This window comes from Cryptotermes secundus, unplaced genomic scaffold (assembly GCF_002891405.2).
Source record: "Cryptotermes secundus unplaced genomic scaffold, Csec_1.0 scaffold111, whole genome shotgun sequence".
Taxonomy (NCBI): Eukaryota; Metazoa; Arthropoda; class Insecta; order Blattodea; family Kalotermitidae; genus Cryptotermes; species Cryptotermes secundus.
Window position 1 is genome coordinate 799,649 of NW_019733319.1, and position 20,981 is coordinate 820,629.

Here is a 20,981-nt window from a genome sequence, read left to right on the forward strand (position 1 = left end):
ACACAGAAGAAACGTATACACACACCAAACATCCATGCTTTGAGTGGGATTCAAACCCACGTACCCAGCGTTCGAGTGAGCGAAGGCAGTTCATGTTAGGCGTAGATTGAGAGATAATATTGAAATTTATCATAAAGAAATGGCCGCGCCACAGCTCAAGCGGTTAGTCGCTGGCTTCCCATCACGACGGCCCGGGTTCGATCCCGGGCCTAGTCAAGTGGGATTTGTGGTGGACAAAGTGGCGCTGGGGCAAGTTTTCTCCAAGTACTTCGGTTTCCCCTGCCAATCTTCATTCCACCAATTGCTCCACAATCACCCTCACCTATCATCTGGGGCCAGAAGTGGCCGCAGTACAAGGGACTTAGTCCCACACCACTAGCAATAAAAAATAATAAAGAAATAGGAAGTTAGAGCATATTTGAGGTATCCTAGCATTTTTTGCGGGATGATAAGGAAAACAAGGAAAACATGAGGATAACTGGTCAGCTTGCGGAGAATCGAACCCGGGGCTTCCTAATATTAAGCGAGTGTTTTAATCATTCCATCGCGAAGTTTGGTGTCCAGTCTCGGCGACACTGAAGGCTGGGACAAAAGGAGCGTCCCAATGTATCGTTTTGGTCAGCCCTGTGGTACCCAGAAGCCCGGGCGATAACAGGTGTAGGCCACACGTCAGGCGTCTTTAAGTGCTTCATTATTACGGTGCTAGTGAGTTACCTTGGGCGAGAACCATCACAAAGTGTGACACTCTGGTCACGAAAAAGGAGTCACTTGACTGAAATCAAGTTTGTTTCTCCGCCTCATTTTGGTGGCTACTTCAGGAACGATTCTGAGGAGCACAGTAACGTCGCTATACCCATCTGCTTCTATATATATCATACAGTTCTGAATGTAAAAATCCATGCTTACTATTCAAAATATACCGACCAATGTAATTTTATTTCTAGTTTGATAATTCCTCTAGCCGGTCACGGTAGCTGAGCATGCACTGTCTTCGCTCGCTTGGAAGCCGGATCGTGGATTCGAACCCCATACAGGGCATGAATGTTTAATATCTGTATATGTGCGCTTTTCTGTGTTTGTGTACAGGTAGAGGCCTTGCGACAAGCTGATAACCCGCCCAAGGAGTCCTACCGAATGTGTAAGATCTAGTAAACCGAAGTGAAAGGGAAGAATTTCATGGAGGTAGGCCAAGGCCCAAATTGGGACTGTAGCGCCAAAGGAAAAGAAAAAGAAATACATTTATGTAAATACAGCAACACATCGTTCATGAAAAACGCAACAGTTGAGAAAACTGCGGGTTTTAAGACCAACTTCTTATGGAAAGGTCGGAGGTTGGGGAAACGAAGCCGTTGTTAATATTCATCGAAGCCTAATGAAGATGTCGGTTTATTCTTTAAACACAGGAAAGTACGAAGGCATAACAGCAGACACAAGACCTACAAATGTCGCAAAAACATGCAGAGCACCGGTGAACTGCGAAAACAGAAAATTGGGGTTGCGTGTTTAACCACCACTTATAATCCGCAAAATATATTGATGGTTAAATATTGAGTGTTATTTGCATATGCAATGCAACGGTATAAATGTCAAAACTAGGATGGCTTCTGATGCCATTACAGCCCTCACCCCCCCCCCAATAAACGTAGATCTCTTTATGTGGAAGCCACCGACTTTTTCCGAAAAAAAAAATAAAAGGTGGAGTTCTCTGTACGGAGAAGTTCGTGGAGGTAGGCCTAGGCCCACTGGGGCTGTAGTGCCAAGGAAAGAAGAAAAAAGAGTTTTCTATGCTTAATTAATTAATCGCTACGCCATTAAGACTTTCGTGAGTGGGAGTGTTAACCTTGCCACTAGATGGGGATGAATGGTCAGTTTCACGCTCCTGCCGCTTTACCACTGGGGAAGAGCCCCAGGTACCGATTTGATAAGAGGCTGGGTGAGCCCCAGAGAAGGTCTGAACCCTAAGGAGGAGAGAAAATCTTTTGCCGGGAGCTGAACTCCAATTCTTCGACCACCCTGCCTGTATCCCATCTCTGTACAAACTTAGTTATACCGTTTCTTTTTGCGTGTACCTAAAATTAAGAACAGCGAACACGTAAGACAAAACACCGTGGTTAGTAAAAGAGGATACATATGGCAAATCGCGCATACTTGAATTCTCCTGTTTGCAAAACCGTGTATGACGAGGGAGTGCTTTATTGATTACAGTGGACACGAGTAGAAACTCATACTCCAGCTGAAGTGGCCACATTTACATATGCGCTATTTGCTGTATTTTTACAATTGAGAACCAATATTGCAGTACTAATCACAGAGCGTACTGTAAATATACTGACTGCATGATCTCACATTATTAGGAAGTATTCGAGGCTCCGCTACCCATAAGCCAGTCACAATGTCCACCACTAGAAAAACACAGGCTTCAAGAAGCGTTTTAAATAACCATTTTAGCATACTTTATTTAAAAAAAAGGCTTATGAGATCACCTTGCTGTCTGTCAGTCCTTCTGTGTGACGGTGTCTTTTCCCACCACTCGCATTTTTTCGTTCTCTGTGCGGTCCGTGTCGTATCAAAAGAAAGCAAGTTTTAGTTCTTCCCAGAAATAGTTGTTCATTAAAACGAGGACAGGTGGTGACAGTCTGGTAATGGCACATGTACCTGGCTACAGAATTAGCACTGCATAAGGACCCACATTAGATTGAAACGAGTGACGATTAACTGATCCTTGGATCTACAGACCTCTCACAACCATGGCCTTCTTTACGAAAAGATGTACGTTGTTCTCTGTTATTTGCCTGTTTTCTCCATCTCTTCATTTTCACCTCTAGTAGATCATTCTCTGCATCTTCCAGCCACCTCTTTATGAGTATTCCCACTTTCCTCCTACCTTATATTTCTTACTTATGGAATGTCGTACTATTTTGAAGGAACAATGAATGTTATCTTAACTCCGGTCCACAAATTTTACAGTATTGTTATTTGTAGAAAGAATCACACTTCAAGATCTGTCATTTAATGACACGCTATATGGCCATACTTATATTTCTTCGTATTTCCTTAAATATTCTCCATATCAAAAGTGTATCCAAAGAACGCTGCGAACTGAATGAGGTCCTCTTTGTTGTAATGTACCAACTATCTGCGCGATCAGCGATGTTTAATAGAAGTTGGATTTTAACTTCGCATAATTAGGGTTAACCCGTATGTTTGGCCAACACGGGCCAAAATTCAGATTGCTATACAACTTTAAGCGTAGAAAACTACTAGTCTCTCAGTTAGTCAATAAATTTTCCGTCTTTTACAAAGTCCGAATGTTCATTAAGATGATAATAAGAACTCTCAAACTGATTCTATCTTGGGTCAACTGAATCCAGATTACACCCCTTTCTTTAAGACGTATTTCAATATTACATTCCTATCTTATTACGTGTCTCCCTCTCAGGTGTTCAGAAGCAAATTCTGTAGGCATTTCTCATCTCTCCCATACGTACAAATTGCTCCGTCCGTCCTATCCATCTGGATTTCATCACCCTCATACTCGTAGTACAGAGGCGAACCTTTTCTTTTTTAAATTCGCTTAGTGGGGGGTGGAGTCCAACTGGGTCCACTCGGCACGGCGGCTACTTATTGGCCTATTGTAGCCTAACCCACGTGATTATGATGACGGAGAATTTGATGGAATGAAGATTGGCAGGGTACACCGAAGTACTCGGAGAAAAACCGCCCCAGCGCCAATTTGTTCACCACAAATCCCACTTGACCAGACTCGGGATCGAACCCGGGCCGCCGCGGTGGGAAGCCAGCGACTAACCGCTAGGCGAACCTTTACTTACAAACAATTCGTATTTACGAATATTTCACGGACTAATAAATTTGCGATTCCCAGTTCATTAAACGAATACAGAAAGCCGCGCTTACGAATGTTTTACGATGCGTGAAATTCACCTTTATATGTCACTCTGAATATTATTCGGTTGCTGCACATATTCACCCCCTTAATGCTACGTACGTTTGTGTGCATTCTTACTGTCTTTGTAAAGTAAAGTAATTAAGTAAAGTACAGACATCCCTGTAACAGGCCGTGAAGGCCCATAGGGTTGTGAGACGTTGAGGGTCCCACATTACCTTGACAATCGGCTCAAAGATTGCGGTAAGGTTGTCAGCCTTACGCGCCGGCCTCGCTTCACTCCCCAGGAAAATAATTTAACTAATTCCTGGTACTCATTTCTGTTAGAGGCTGAGTAAACCCCAGGGCCTAGTGCCTCATCGGGACTTGAACCCGCGACCTTCCGGCTTGTAGCACAGTACCTTAACCACTACGCTACCGCGTACCCCCCTTTACTGTCTTTGTATAAAGTTAATTTATTTCAGAAAAGCATTAACAAATTCAACGATATATCTTATGGAAAAAAAATATATATAAATTCAACTTACGAACATTCAGCTTGCAAACCTGTTTCAAAGAACAGACAGTGTTCATGCGTTTGGGTTCGCCTGTATAGTGAATAGTAGAAATTATGAAGCTCCAAATTGTTCAGTTTCTTCCGCTTTTCTGCCTCTTATACTCAAACATTCTCCTCTATACTCTGTTTCCAGACACCATCAATTAATGCTAATTATAACAGGAATTCACTGTGCAGCCTGGGACATAAAACCTGCGGCTGGGCATACAAGCAGTCGATATACCGCGTTAATTTTATACATCCCATGCAAGTAACTTATAAGCCTGAAGAGTATCGAATTACGTAATAGAAGCGAAGAGGAACCTGCCTTAGCAACGGTGATTTTCGTTCTAGTGCACATACTTACCCTGACAGATGATATGATTCATATTAATAATCGATACGCCATAAGTTAAAACTTCGATATATGATATCGATTCATATCTGATGCAGTTCATTGAAGGTTCATGAGCCTACTACGAAAAGCAAACGTAATTTTGAAATATATATTCGTTCTGCATCAATAAATATGATATTTCGATGAATGCTGACTCATCAGTTTTTTTTTACTTCTCAATTTATTCTGCAGAGCTCTACAGCTTATGTGACATCTGTAGGGTGTACTGAGTGTGCACAGAGTACTGAAACGATAAATAGTAATTACGAATTCGAACGAACGTGGAAAAAAGTGGTCATACCATAATTTGAGGTAATTATGTAGCATTTTCTTGGAGAGACTTAGGAAATCCCTGAAAAACTCCAGTGAAGATAGCCAGTCTGCAAGCCGAGATATGACTCGGGGACCTCCAGGTGTTCTTCTCTGGGCCATGGCAGTCGATTGACAGACAGGAGATAAACAACAATAAACTATTTCCATGAGCCAAGAGAACGCTATAGCCTGCTATTTAACTAGTTTTAGGTTCTGAGGTTTTCAAGGCGATGACTATGAAGAAAGTCGTATTCTGGGATCTGGCGCCGTGTATTCTTGGTTTTAACCGACGTTTCGGAGGAACATATCGCCTCCATCTTCAGGGTAGTTGAGTTGCGTGCGAATACAGATAACTGTAGCTCCAATGATTGGGATGATTGCAGCTACAGCTCTGTATTCGCACGCAACTCAACTACCCTGAAGATGGAGGCGATATGTTCTTCCGAAACGTCGGTTAAAACCAAGAATACACGGCGCCAGATCCCAGAAGACGACTTTCTTCATAGTTTTAGGTTCATTCGCAACGCTGAGGAACGCCTCCGCGCGTCTTGTTGCCTGCATGAGAAAACTCGGTACTTCTGCTTCCGGAGTAGTTGATAATTTTGAAGATTATATGAGAATTGGTGAAGCGACTTCAGTTTCCATTTATACTGGACAGTACAGCTTAGCTGATAAACTGACTTTAGGCATGAAACACTTCTGAACACGCCCACGCTACATTACTCCACCGTTACCACGGATCGCACCGTATCCGGTGTCCGAGGCTGACAGGCACGGTTATCATTTTGAAGTTTTGTTGAAAAGTGTCGGTGCGTAGTTTGTGTGGCTACAGTGTCATATGAGGCTTGAGGGTGTCAATGCAGTGACTATGAAGAGTACTGCATTCTGTGAAGTGAAGCCATGTTTTATGTCGTGTCGTTTCTGGTCTAGAAAACCGAGATTAACGGCCGTGGGGATTCATTGCGCTGACCAAGTGACACCCTCTATCCGCAAAAGTTGGCACTAACTTCGCCGACAAGCGACGGTCGCTCGGTCGGTATAGTTCTCTTGAGGACTACGGGCCACGGAATTTTTGACTACGATTTCGGTATCCAGACTGTATAACGTCGGGTGACGGGCCGACACGAATGTTGAATTAGAATGTATTTGGATGGAAATAGCCGTGCCCAAATCGAGGTACTATCTCAGAATTCTGCCAGGAGGTACTGAAGAAAACAACGAAATCCCTAAGTCAGGATAGACGACGTCCCAGTTGAGATTCGAACTGAACACCTACCGAACACAAGTTACCTATAGAACAAACTATTTGTAGTGACACCATATTATCACGCAGAATGTTAGCAACGTTTCGGTGGAAATTACTTCCTCCATCTTCAGAGTAGAAGAGTTGTTTACCGCTAGAGGGAGGACAGAGGTCTGGCCCTTGAACGTACCAATAGGAGAAAAATGAGAAGATTATATCTGACCCTTATCGCTTTCGCCCGACACACTGGTAATAAGCAGTCACACTTCCAGATATCGCAGCCCATGTCCTCGAATTTAATCCTGAATCTGCACATAGCTAATATTCATTAATTTTCTCAGTACCTTGAAAGAAATGCATGACTTTTGAAGCATGACAATAATCATTGCTTTCGCCGCCTCATATAGTCCCTATTTAGCACACACGAAGAAGTACTGGAATCAGCACCCGTGAATGTGAAAAGATGATTTTTGAAATGCGACCTGTCTCTCTGTCTGTATGGATTTGCACAGTGCTAGGGGTTGAACCGTTTGATTAAATTTATATTCGATATGTTAAGATTTCGTCCATCAAAGGTAAAAGGCAAAGTTGTCGCTGTGCTTAACTAATTAAGCACTACGCTATGAAGGCGTATGGGGAGTGGATGTATAGAGCCACATCTTCTTGACCTCGGCACTAGTTGGAAGTGAATGGTCGGCTTCACGCCCCCGGCCGCTTTACCCCCGAGGAAAGAGCCACCGGTACCAATTGCATACGAGGTTGTGTGGACCCCAGAGTCGGTCTGGACGACGTGGAGAAGAGGAAATTCTTGACCCTACCGCGACTCGAACGTCGACCTCTTGGTCGTCCAGCCCGTAGCCAGTCGCTATACCGACTACGCTATCCCGGCTCCTCACGTCCAGCCAGTAGCCAGTCGCTATACCGACTACGCTATCCCGGCTCCTCACGTCCAGCCCGTAGCCAGTCGCTATACCGACTACGCTATCCCGGCTCCTTTAAGATTTCATCCATCATAGATCCAGAAATAGTAGTCCTTCAGATGGCCCCAAGAAACATAATTAAGATTTTCTCAACAATTTCTTAACAATTTTGATCAAATTAAAAAATATATATATATGGAGAACATCCCCCTGAATAAAACTGCGTCGGTGATATCTTCAGGAAAATAAAGATACGCCCAGTAGCGGCCCAAAAGCGAAATAACTGTTTTCTCGAAAATGGCTTCACAGACTTTGATTAAATTTTAACCATCTGTAGAGGAAGGGGATATGTACAATACAACGAAGCTGCGTGACCCCTCAAGTACTTTCAATGTATTTGCACTGATTTTTTACTTTTGACACACATGAAACCATAATTGTCTCAATGGTACAGGTCTTTCTCAGCCGCCAAGATATTACGTACATTACAGAGTTCAAACTGAATCAGAACAGTGTCCAATACAGAAATCCTTTAAACAAAGTCAGGATCTTCTGAGTCGATAAAAGCAAGAAATTTACTGATGAACTAAGTAACAATAAGTTTCTTTTAAGGAAACCATCTTGGAATTTGTTAAAATAGGCATGAGTAAAATAATTCTGTGAATTTAGTAAAGAACAACACTTAATAAAATACAGATATAAAGAGGATCAGTTCTGATAAGATGAAAGGTATACTGATAAATGTTTATCAAAAATAAATTCATGATTATCTATAACACTAATAACTTATCGAATGTGCGTACGGCTCACTTTTATCTGCTACTGGTCGGAAAAGCGTATTCATGCCATCTATTGAGTGGTTCACAAATTAATTTAACTTTATAAAAACCGTTTCTATAAGATAGCATCGTTGGTCGTTATTATAATTTCAGACATCCATTTTTCCTCTCGGAAATGTTTTGAATCGATACCAGTGTGCAGAAATATCACTCTCAGAAGATACTTCGAACTTCCAGCAAAAATTATGTAATTACATTTGTTCATTAGGAGACTTTTACAACTTATTAATATTCAGGCAGGAGGTGACTATAGTGCCTGTTATTAGCCTCGGACTGTTCGGTGATTAAACCAGTAAGGACAAGATTAACATGATATGTAGAAATGGCTTCAATGATATGAAAAATGCGATGAGGCTATTTGTCAGAAAATTTCAGGGCAACAGAAAAAACAAACTCCGTGGTTTTAGTCCGCATGCGAACTATACCGACCGAGCGACCGCCGCTTGTTAGCGAAGTTAGTGCCAACTTTAGCGGATAGAGAGTGTCTTGTGCTCAGTTCAACGAATCTCCACGACCGTTAATTCCAGTTTTCTAGACCGGATCCGCTATTTCTTTGAAAAAACCTGCTCAATTATCCTCACGAGGCTGAGTGGACCCCGTTCCAGACCCACTACTTCTCAGAAAATTTGGTAGCGCCGGGAATCGAACCCGGACCTCTGGATCTGCAGTCAGGAAGTCTGACCACTCTCTTTGAAACACCAGTTATAAGTAGGAGAGTAGCATAAAGAAAAATATTGGAGAAACAAGTTGTGAAAATATGGAGTGGATTGAATTGGCTTAGGATACAGTCAAACGATGTGCGTCCATTGTATGCAAAGATCACCAAACAAATTAGAATATTGAAGAATGCCGTCTTCTGGGATGTGGTGCCGTGTAGATCTTATGTCAACCGACGTTCCTCCGAAACGTCGGTTCACGCAAGATCTACAAGGGGCCACTTCGCAGATGACGGCATTCTTCATTGTCAGCGCCGTGAAAACCTCAGCCTCACAAAGTAGAATGTGCAGAATATCTGGAAGTTCCTTCATCTCACCAGATGGCACTCGCGTGTTCATGCCAAGTGGCGTCTCCAGTGCAGGAAGCCTTGGCCCACTTATCAGAATAGAAAGTGAAGCCTATCGCTCATAATTATCAAGATTCAAAGTTAATACAAAACATCAGTTAACTAAGCTGTCCGAAACGTGCAGGACCAATGACCTATGTGGGTCAGAATGATGGGAACCTCTACTTATTTTCATACTGCAGTTGCACCATGTGGGGCACGCGGTACCACAGTTGCATATGTTGCAAGCCGGAAGGTCGCGGGTTCGATTCCCTATGAGGTCATTGGATTCTTTTTTTCAATTTACCTAACCTTTCCAGCCGCATTATGACCCTGGGGTCGACTCAACCTCTAACAGAAATGAGTACTAGGAATCTTCCTGGGGGTAAAAGGCAGCCAGCGCGTAAGGCTGACAACCTTACCGCCATCGCTGAGCCGACTGTCTACAAAATATGGGAGTCTCGACGTCTCACAACCCTATGGGCCTTCACGGCCTGTTACGGGGATGCCTTTACTTTAGTTGCACTTCTTAGGTTAAGTATCTGTTGATAATGGAGTTCCCAAAAATACCGTATGTTTGTACGTTCCAGTTGACAAAACAGGAAAAGTTCATATTCTCGTAAAACAAGGTTGACGCATCCCAGTTTGTATATAAGCCGACATAAATTGAAAGAAATGTGACATTAGGTTTGCGTTTGCCAATATGCTGAGTCGCTCAGTTCGGATCAGAGCTCCAACTCTTACTTGAATATCTGTTTTAGAATTATTCTACGCTCTACGCACAGGCCAGAAGCCGGTATAGCGACTGGCTATGGGGTTGGACGACCGAGGTGTCGGAATTCGAGTCCCAGTAGGGTCAAGAATTTTCACTTCTTTAATCGTCCAGACCGGCTCTGAAGTCCACCCAACATCCTATACAATGGGTACCGGGGCTCATTCCCGGGGGTAAAGCGGATGGGGCGTGAAGCTGACAACTCACCTCCAACTAGTACCGAGGTCAAGAGAATGTATATCTATACATTCACTTCCCCATACGCCTTCATGAGGTAGTGCTTAATTAGTTAAGCACAGGGAAAACTGTAACCTTACCTCTACGCACAGGTCTTTAAACTGGTCTCCTTTCATGAGAGTTCCACTCTAAAATCAGGAATCGTCTACCAACGCAAGAATGGCACATTTTAACGTAAACGTTAATTTATTTTAACAACAAATCGCATTTCTGTGTCCCATTTCAATGATTCATTTTCAGATGCTGTACTAAACCACTTGCATGAGATGGGTAGGGCATATAGCACGAATGGGGGAGAATAGGAATGCATATAGGATATTGGTGGGAAAGCCAGAAGAAAAGAGACCACTGGCAAGAACAAGGCGTAGATGTGTTGACAATATTAAAATGGATCTTAGAAAGATAGAATTGGTAGGTATAGATTGGATCGATCTGGCTCAGGATAGGGAGCAGTGGAGGGCTCTTGTGAACAAGGTAATGAACCTTCAGGTTCCATAAAATGCTGAGAAATTCTTGAGTAGCTGCAGAATTTGCGGCTCCTCAAGAAGGGCTCAGCTCCATGAGTAAGTAAGTACTAAATCACTTATGGTAAACTTGCTAAGAATTTACAACCGTGTGTAGTTGAACGACCTTGAATTCCTAATATTTATACGTCCAATTCTAAAGTCTGCATTCACGCCTGTGTGGAAAGTGAAGATTGCTACTGCTACGTCACGACAGAAATAGCCAGTCCAGCATCTGGCACCTCATCAACTGACTATCCATGTTACGTTAAGCCAGACAGTGACGGATCAGTTCTCAGCTCTTGAATGACTTAGTATACAAACAACTTAACTGTGCGTTTATGGCCCTCTTACAGTTTCAGGAGCGCGGCTGCCAAACCGGTGTTACTGTTGCAGGGCCTACAGCAGGTAAAAGGAAAGATTCATTCCTGCAGACCTCTCTTTGTAACTGAATTTTCAATTGATACACAGAGACCCTACCTTTCATGGACCTCATTTTCACGAGAATCCGCTACTGGCCTCTATGCTGAGGCAAATGAATCCATCTCACTCCAACTATAATATTCACTATAATGTGGTTTTATAACCTACACTTTCATCTCCCAAACGGTCTCACATTTCAAAGCTCTTTCGACTAAATTGTCGTATGCATTTCTCTTGCGCCACATGTGACTTTCGTGTCACAGACTTATCACCCTCCTTGATTTTATAACTTTAATAATATTAGATGAAAAGTGGAAATTATTAAATTTTTTAATTTTCTTAATCCTTCCTTCAGGATCCTCCTCTTCGGGAGAGACCAAGTTTCACACTTAAAGGTAGATAAAGTTGTCCCTCTGCTTAAGTAATTAAGCACTACGCCGTGAAGGAGTATGAGGGAGTGGATGTATAGATCCACATTTTCTTGACCTCGGCACTAGCTGGAGGTGAGTGGTCAGCTTCACGCCCAGACCGCTTTACTCCCGGTACCCACTGTATAGGAGGTTGGGTGGACCCAAAAGCCGGTCTGGACGAGATGGAGAAGTGAAGATTTTTTACACTAACGGCACTCGAATTCTGACCTCTTGGTCGTCCAGTTCGTAGCCAGACTCTATATCGACTGCGCTATTCCGGTTCCTCCAAGTTTCACACTTACATAAATAAACTGTGCGTCTGTGTTCAGTACTTTCTGCCTTATTACTTCGTGGACATTAAACTCGAGAACCTTGCCAAACACATTAACCCCGGCATGAAATTAAGCAAGTCGGTGTAGCAGTAACGCTCTATACTTAAGGCCGCGCCATAGCTCAAGCGGTTAGTCGCTGACTTCCGACGGCGGCGGCCCGGATTCGAGCCCGTGTCTGGTCAAGTGGGATTTGTGGTGGACAAAGTGGCACTTGGGCAGGTTTTCTCCGAGTACGTCGGTTTCCCCTGCCAATCTTCATTCCACCAAATTCTCCATCATCATAATCACCCGGGGCAGGTACAATAGGTCAATAAGTGGCCGCCATGCCGAGTGGACCCAGCTGGACTCCACCCCCACTATGCGAATTAAAAAAAATTAACGCCCTATACTTGCTTTCGGGAGATATTCTGTTCAAAAGCCGTCTCGATAACGGCTATCCTAAGGATTCCTGCGGTTTCCTCAGTACCTCCATTAAGGTGCCTCGAATAGGCCATGGCCACTCCCTTATAAGCAATTTCCAGTCATACCATTCGACGTTATACAGTCTAGATATTGGTCACGTAAAAAAGTCACATCCGAGCGTAATTTCCACGCTCCTCTAGTCAGAGTTTACTCCGGCGCTGGATCAGGTTAGTGCGCTGTTGTGCAACAGTGTTTGTTCAAGAATTTTCCGATGTACATACCCAACGTAAAATGGCATTGTCTGTATAAGGTGAATACAATACTGTCAGCTCCAACTTGCAACTCTGCTAACACGATGTAATTCAATCTCTTTCTTGCTGTGTACGGGGAGCTGAGAAAGCGAACGCAACCTCTGGCTGGTGAGCAAAATTTTGCTTCCGTTAAAGTAAGATGGTTTAGAATTTAATTTCGACACAGTCTCTGTTCTTACTTACTCGTGAAATGAGGACTATTTCAGATTCCCATAATTTGGAGAGCACGGAAGTTCTCAACAACCTTTCCACACATGGGAATTGCTTACCTTTCATACAGAGCTTCTTATCTTGAAACATTCCATCAAACTATGACTCTAGCCAAGGAAAGGGAAATGTGCTTTGCAAAAGCATTCTGTGCCATTTTGCATAAATCGTTGATCTCGTACAGGGGCGGAATTAAGGGGGAGTGACCGAGGCGGTCGCCTCGGGGCATTCACAAAACAGAAATAGAATCCGCAGAGTGTGAAACATCTGCTTCGCTAAAATCACGAAAAGTTGGTCTGTGTTTTTGGTTACTATAAGAAATGAGGGAATAGAAATATTTTTCAGAGCCCAAAGGCGTTGTTACTGGTAGTGGCCTCCACACTTTGCTTGCCCGGGGCCCCCAGAACTCTAATTCCGGCCCTGATTTTAGGTCTCATTTGTTGGAGTCACAATCTATTGTTACAAACTTCAGAAATAGCTACCTTACGATATATTGTAAATTGTTTCTTTTATTTCCTTACATACAAACCATAAGAATTGATTCAATAGACGTTGTAGGACTTAGTTCGATTTATGTTGTTATATAGTTATATATATTTGGCCGCGCCATAGCTCAAGCGGTTAGTCACTGGCTTCCCACCGCGGCGGCCCGGGTTCGAGCCCGGGTCTGGTCAAGTGGGATTTGTGGTGGACAGAGTGGCGGTGGGGCACGTTTTCTCCGAGAACTTTGGTTTCCCCTGCCAATCTTCATTCCACCAAATTCTCCACCATCATAATCAGCCGGGGCAGGTACAATAGGCCAATCAGTGGTCGAGGTGCCGAGTGGACCCAGCTGGATTCCAACTCCCCGCCCTATGCGAATTAAAAAAAAAATTTGTATGATGAGACATTTCTGAGGAAAAAATATTAAGTTTGATCTGAAAGTCATGTAAAGCTGGGGTTACAGTGTAGGAATAGGGCCCAAAAATCCATTCCACCCAACAACTTTCAGAGTGGATTTTTCAGTATCCATTTTATCGAAATATTTACAGTATCTTGTATGTTAAAAACACGTAGATATGCATTACCTTCTCATCGTGCATTAACTTTATTGTGCAGCTTGTGAAGTTAGGGCATAAGAATCGAACCTTATAATCCTAATCGCTGAAGAATACACAGAAGATGTTAATCATGAAGAGCTGAAGTTAACGCGACAGTGAATATGACAATTAGAGTCTCCTGGGGTGTAATACCGCCGGTCACGGTAGCCGAGCGGTCTAAGGCATGCACTGTCTTCGCTCGCTCGTGGGTTCGAATCCCACTCAGGGCATGGATGTTTAGGTTGTGTGTGTGCGTTTTTGTATGTTTAGGTTGTGTGTGTGCGTTTTTCTGTGTTTGTCTACAGGTAGAGAGGCCTTGCGACGAGCTGATCACTCGCCCAAGGAGTCCTACCGTATGTCTAAGATCTAGAAAAACCGAAGTGAACGGAGTTCATGGAGGTAGGCCTAGGCCCACTGGGGCTGTAGTGCCAAGGGGGGGGGTGTAATACCATGCCGTTTGGTAGACTGGTTCTTCCGAAGCGTTGGTGGCAGTCTACCAAATTATATAACATCATATTCCAGAAGACTGCTACTTTAACCAAGCACAAATTATGCGTATTATCATAGCGGTGACAGGCACAGACTATGTCCCAGCTCAAGAAAGAAATATAACAGTTTATCCTTTAATTACATAGGCCTCGTTAAAAGATGACACAGAAAAATTCCTTTCGATTTGATACTAAACCTCTTTATAAGGACAGCAGCGAAAGTACAGGACCATTATGGAACTGAACAATACTGTGAGTACCCGTACTTTCCATTTCGAAGCTGGTATTCCCAAATATGCTATATGTTAATGTATGTTAATTGCATTCATCACTATAAACGTGTGCCGTAGCCTACACGAAGGGTCCTGGAACGTTATGAAGAATGTACTCATCATTAATATATGTGCAGTTACTTTCTGGATTCTGTCTCCGTCTTCAGGTATAAACTACTTAGCTGGGTTCAATCGACAGATGCTGAATCCAATCTCCGAAACGTCCTGTTTCGAATCATAAACAGGAAAGTGTTTTAGACAAAAACAGAAAGATGGACAATGTCCAGAAAGGTAATATTTGTACTAATGTACCATCGTCACAGACTTTAAGATCTTGTTAATCTTTCTGTACATGAATACGGCCATGGAATTTTTTTTTTATTATTCTTAGTGGGGTGAGACTTGGTCCACTTGGTATAGCGGCCAATACTGGCCTATTATACCAGCCCCAGATGATAGATGGTGGTGACTGTGGAGCAATTTCTGGAATGAAGATTGGCAGGGGAAACCGAATTACTCGGAAAATGGTCCCAGCGCCACTTTGTTCACCTCAAATCCCACATGACCAGACCCGGGCTCGAACCATGACCGCCGCGGTGGGAAGCAAATGGCTAACCGCCTGAGCTATGGCGCGGCTTAATATAGTCATGGATATTTCTTTTTCTTCACGTATGATACAAGGCAAATCTTTCGTTCGTTTCTCCCACCACAACAAATTCTTTCCATTACGAATGCGACCGTGATTATTTTTGTTCATGGCTGAGGCCATGAGACAATTTTATTCACGAATGCCGCCCGGGGAGTTCCTGGTTGACAGCTGTTCCTCTGAATTAAACGAAGCGAAACAGACAGACAGGACTTCATGCCTCCTGAACCGTCATAAGAATAACACAAATGAACATGTCTATTTACCCACTTTTTGATATTTCTTCCGTTTTATATTTTATATGCATTGTAAAGCCTTTGTAAGTTAAACTGTATTGCAGTCCCAGTTCTTCTACCATACAGTTTCATAAAAGTAATGGGTGTATGGTTGTAGAACACCTACGTCACGACAGTCAGTAACTTATATTACGGCCCCATCTCGTATCCTGCCGACTTCACATTAATGTTTCTGATACAGACACATCATTACAATGAGAAAAGTGCAGTAGACCCTCATTACATGGCGCATTCGGATAAACCATAGCTTTAATGATATCCTTCACTATCGTTACATACGTTTTATGTTGTACACATTTCTAAGAAATATTTTATTTTCATTTTTGAAACGTAAGTCTGAAATATACCTTGAATTTCATGAACTTATTCCTCAGTCACTGCATAAATATTGTGTGTGTAATAACAAGTAAGCGGTCTCCGTAGTCTAGAGGTAACGTTCCAACCTCATGACTCGTAGTACGCGGGTTCAAATACCCGGCGGAGGTCGTCGAATTTTTAAGGGCGGAAAAATTCAGGGAACAAGTCCTCCGGGGGGGGACTTTAAGCTGTGTGTCCCGTGTCGTAACTTTACGGCACGTAAAAGAACCTCATATCCCCAAAGGGGATCACTGAGCCAAATTCCAGGACGTTTCCCGCCCAACAATAGTCTCTAAGCCCTGTGATAGATGGGGGAAGCATTATAGACACCGCTAAGCAAGTGGCCGAACTCGCTTGCTCGGCGGAACTGATGGTACGCACCATTTATCGGTAGGGTAAAGAGACTGGTAGAATATCATAGAGGGAAGCACAATAGATCAAACTGGTCGCGGTGCATGGGGAAACCCACCCTCTCTAAATAACTAACTAACTAATAACAAGTATCGCTGGTCACGGTAGCCGAACGGTCTGAGGCATGTACCGTCTTCGCTCGCTCCGAAGCCGCGATCATGGGTTCGAATCCCTCACAAGGCATTGATTTTTGGTGAATGTACGCGTTTATTCTATGTTTATGTTGTCCTGTGTTTAGCTAGAGGCCTTGCGACGAGCTGATCACCCGTACAAGGAGGCCTACCGTCTGTAAAAATGGTCAATGAAACTGAGAAATCAGCCCTGTGCTCCAAAGTTGGAGCTAGAGGGGGAAAAAACTAACAAGTATTCCAAAATTATATGTCAGTTTCACGTATAGCGTGAGTACTGAAGCTGTCCCTCTATACCTGCTTTAAATTAAGGGTCTTCTGTAATACAAAATTTACTTACTTACTTACTCATGGAGCTGAGCCCTTCTGGAGGAGCCGCCAATTCTGCAGCTACTCAAAAATTTCCCAGCATTTTATCCGTGTTCACAAGAGCCCTCCACTGGTCCCTATCCTGAGCCAGATCTTTCCAATCCATACCATCCCATCCTATCTCTCTAAGATCCATTCTAATATTGTCCACCCACCTAGGCCTTGGTCTTCCCTGTGGTCTCTTTCCTTCTGGCTTTCCCACCAATATCCTATACGCATTCCTCGTCTCCCCCATTCGTGCTACATGACCTGCCCCCCTCATCCTCCTTGACTTGATCATTCTAATTATACTTGGAGAAGAGTATAAGTTATGAAGCTCCACATTATGCAGTTTTCTCCAACCCCCTGTCACTTCATCTCTCTTCAGTCTGTAATACAAAATTATTAAACTCAAATACCTGTTACGTGCAGGTAACACATTCGTGTTCACTTGTAAGGTGGCCATATTCAAGATTTATGAAACCACAAACACTGAAATACGTTTTAATTTCTACTTGTCTACACTGTACATCTCTCGCACATTGTTCGTGGCACAAGGATTGTTACACCGTGACAGCAGAGATACCGTCCGCTACACACAGTGACGTGCTCCTGACTGAGGAAGCCAGTTCTGTAACAGCATCTCCGACACACTCGTAAATAAATACACCTGACAATAAAAACCACGAACCGCAGGCCGAAAGGAGTTCGTTGCCAAGATGACCTGTGCAACTCAAGATAAGGAAACTCTGATTAAGGTTTCGTGGCGTCATCATCAGATGTATCCAAGAAAGTGGAATCGATTTGTTATTGTCACTTGGACAGGCACTTAGTTCCTTTGGCAAGATGTCAAGTTCTCTTCCCTCCTTTGGGCACATGCATTCGGATGCTTTCTGTGTAGTTTCTGTCTCGTTATTGAACAGAAAGTTTATTTCTTCTCCTTCCTCAGTGAAGGTCCCATGTTCACATCCCCTAGGCACATCCGTGTAATTCTTTACGTTTCTTCTGAGGTTTCACATTTCTCGTTATACGGCATTTACATGAGGCGAGTGACAAATGTTTATGGGCCGAATATTTCTATGCAGTAACCAATAAACTGCGCTTGACATAACTTAACAAATATTACCGAGACAATTTAATTTTTATTTTAATCAATCCACGTGCTCTATATGGAGCTGAAAGAGTATTTTACTTTCTTTTTATGAGTTACATTTTCCAAAACACGGCTCATCGTAGGAAAGCATGGCACACAATAAAATATAGACGTCATTGATCTCTACGAATTTCATTTGAAACATTTTTCATTGTGGCGAATATTTAACGAAATATAACGCAAAATATTTCCGTATGTAATGCGGGATGAATATTTGCCGTGTGATTAGCCTTGCAACAGTGCAACGCCTATCCAATACGTGAACGATAATGTCAAAGAGATACACAGAATCGCAAAGAATGCATTTAGAGACTATGTGAATTCTCCCGGAATACATCTTCAGCACTCACTGTGCACAACGCGCAGTTTCTGTCTTGCTCACCTTCACTGAAAGATCCGTGTCCGGGGTCCATGCAGTTCGGGGCGTTTCTGGGTAGCTTCCCAATTACGCGTGTAAATGTTACGAGCCGCTGACGTGTCGCACGTCGCAGCAGAACGAAAATCCTCTGCCACTGGTTCTCAAGACGCACGGATAGGTGGACCTCCAAACATTTCCTGTGCCAGGTGTTAAGTATTAGTTACAAGAATTTTTCGTTTTTCTTTTTCAATCGATATAGACTGAAGCTGTGGCCGTCTGTTTCTAGAGATGTTCAAGAATTCTTCGCTTTTCTTTTTCAATCGATATAGACTAAAGCCGTGGCCGTCTGTTTCTAGAGATGTTCAAGAATTCTTCGCTTTTCTTTTTCAATCGATATAGACTGAAGCTGTGGTCGTCTGTTTCTAGAGATGTTCAAGAATTCTTCGCTTTTCTTTTTCAATCGATATAGACTAAAGCCGTGGCCGTCTGTTTCTAGAGATGTTCAAGAATTCTTCGCTTTTCTTTTTCAATCGATATAGACTGAAGCTGTGGTCGTCTGTTTCTAGAGATGTTCAAGAATTCTTCGCTTTTCTTTTTCAATCGATATAGACTAAAGCCGTGGCCGTCTGTTTCTAGAGATGTTCAAGAATTCTTCGCTTTTCTTTTTCAATCGATATAGACTGAAGCTGTGGTCGTCTGTTTCTAGAGATGTTCAAGAATTCTTCGCTTTTCTTTTTCAATCGATATAGACTAAAGCCGTGGCCGTCTGTTTCTAGAGATGTTCAAGAATTCTTCGCTTTTCTTTTTCAATCGATATAGACTGAAGCTGTGGTCGTCTGTTTCTAGAGATGTTCAAGAATTCTTCGCTTTTCTTTTTCAATCGATATAGACTAAAGCCGTGGCCGTCTGTTTCTAGAGATGTTCAAGAATTCTTCGCTTTTCTTTTTCAATCGATATAGACTGAAGCTGTGGTCGTCTGTTTCTAGAGATGTTCAAGAATTCTTCGCTTTTCTTTTTCAATCGATATAGACTAAAGCCGTGGCCGTCTGTTTCTAGAGATGTTCAAGAATTCTTCGCTTTTCTTTTTCAATCGATATAGACTGAAGCTGTGGTCGTCTGTTTCTAGAGATGTTCAAGAATTCTTCGCTTTTCTTTTTCAATCGATATAGACTAAAGCCGTGGCTGCCTGTTTCTAGAGATGTTCGTATTTTACAATATTGTATCAACTTGGTGGACATCCTAATGCTGATTCGTGTTCTGTGCCTCTCCAGGATTAGTGGGGCAGTGCAAAGTTTACTTTCGAACGAACTACGATCCCTTACTAAAAACAACAACAAGCGCCGTGGCTTTAATCCGCAAGCGAACTATACCGACCGAGCGAACGCCGCTTGTCGGCGAAGTTAGTGCCAACTTTAGCGGACAGAGGGTGTAGCGTGGTCAGCGCAACGAATCCCCACGGCAGTTAATTTCGGTTCTCTAGACCGGAGCCGCTACTTTTCCATTCAAGTAGCTCCTCAATTATCCTCACAAGGCTGAGTGGACCTCGTTCCAAACCCACTACTTCTCAGAAAATTTGGTAGCGCCGGAAATCGAACCCGGGACCTCTGGATTTGTAGCCAGGAACCCTGACCACTAGATGACAGAGGTGGTCCGTCCCCTATTGCAAGACACATATCTACACAACGGTTTTGGTATTGATCTCACCTACATCAAAGCAATGGAGTGCTGCAGTTGAAATTTCATTAGTGAGTGACCAAAGAATTATCTCTGAAAAAAATCTCAGGTGCACTGAAATAAATGACTAGGTCTTATACGTTCTCATAAAAAAAATGAGTAAAATATATCAAGATTAGCCACTCACTTTTGGATCCTGACGTGTTCTGTGGTAATAGATGGACCTAACAGAAGAACAACTTTTGTTAAGGCAGGTGTTTCTTTCTTTCTTTCTTTCTTTCTTTTTTTTTTTTAACGAAACAGTAACACCACGGCAGCGTGAAATGCGTGTATTCTATATACAAGTACTATGTACTGTGTACTCTATATTCTTGTGACGATGATAAAGCAGCTACTTGAAATAGTAAATTTAACTTTTGTATACAGACAGATCGCCGGTCACGGTAGCCGAGCGGTCTAAGGAATGCACAGTCTTCGCTCCCTTGGAAACCGGGATCGTGGGTTCGAATCCCACTCAGGGCATGGATGTTTAGTTTGTGTGTGTGCGTTTTTCTGTGTTTGTGTACAGGTAGAGGCCTTGCGACGAGCTGATCACCCGCCCAAGGAGTCCTACCGAATGTGTAAGATCTAGAAAAACAGAAGTGAACGGAGTTCATGGAGGTAGGCCTAGGCCCACTGGGACTGTAGTGCCAAGGGGGGAAAAAAACAGACAGATCATTTACATAAACGTATCCACAAATTCTGCATGAAACACTTTTCACACGCCGACAATTACTGAAACGGTGACGATGCAAAAATTTGAGCTTGTATATGTCTAGGTGCCACCTTATCGTGGTGAGGGGGTTTGAGTATGCCAAGGACCCTGAGAGCTATACCAGCGGTAGCGTAGCTACTGGCAGGGCCTCCCTTGCTGGACAGGTCAAAGGGTAGGCATCAGACGAAGAGAGACACCAAAAACTGATGCCGGAAGCAGCGTCATCAG

The 20,981-nt window shown here is 43.1% G+C and overlaps 1 protein-coding gene across 1 annotated transcript in view; it reads right to left on the reverse strand.

Moving 5' to 3' along the window:
* LOC111867893 (unconventional myosin IC) overlaps positions 1-17,437 on the reverse strand; it is a 65,182-nt gene extending 47,745 nt beyond the window's left edge. Inside the window, exon 1 of the mRNA XM_023858106.2 lies at positions 17,234-17,437. Coding sequence (XP_023713874.1) covers positions 17,234-17,280 — 47 coding nt within the window. The 5' untranslated portion in view covers positions 17,281-17,437. The remainder of the gene's footprint in view (positions 1-17,233) is intronic.
* Positions 17,438-20,981: the final 3,544 nt, after the last annotated feature.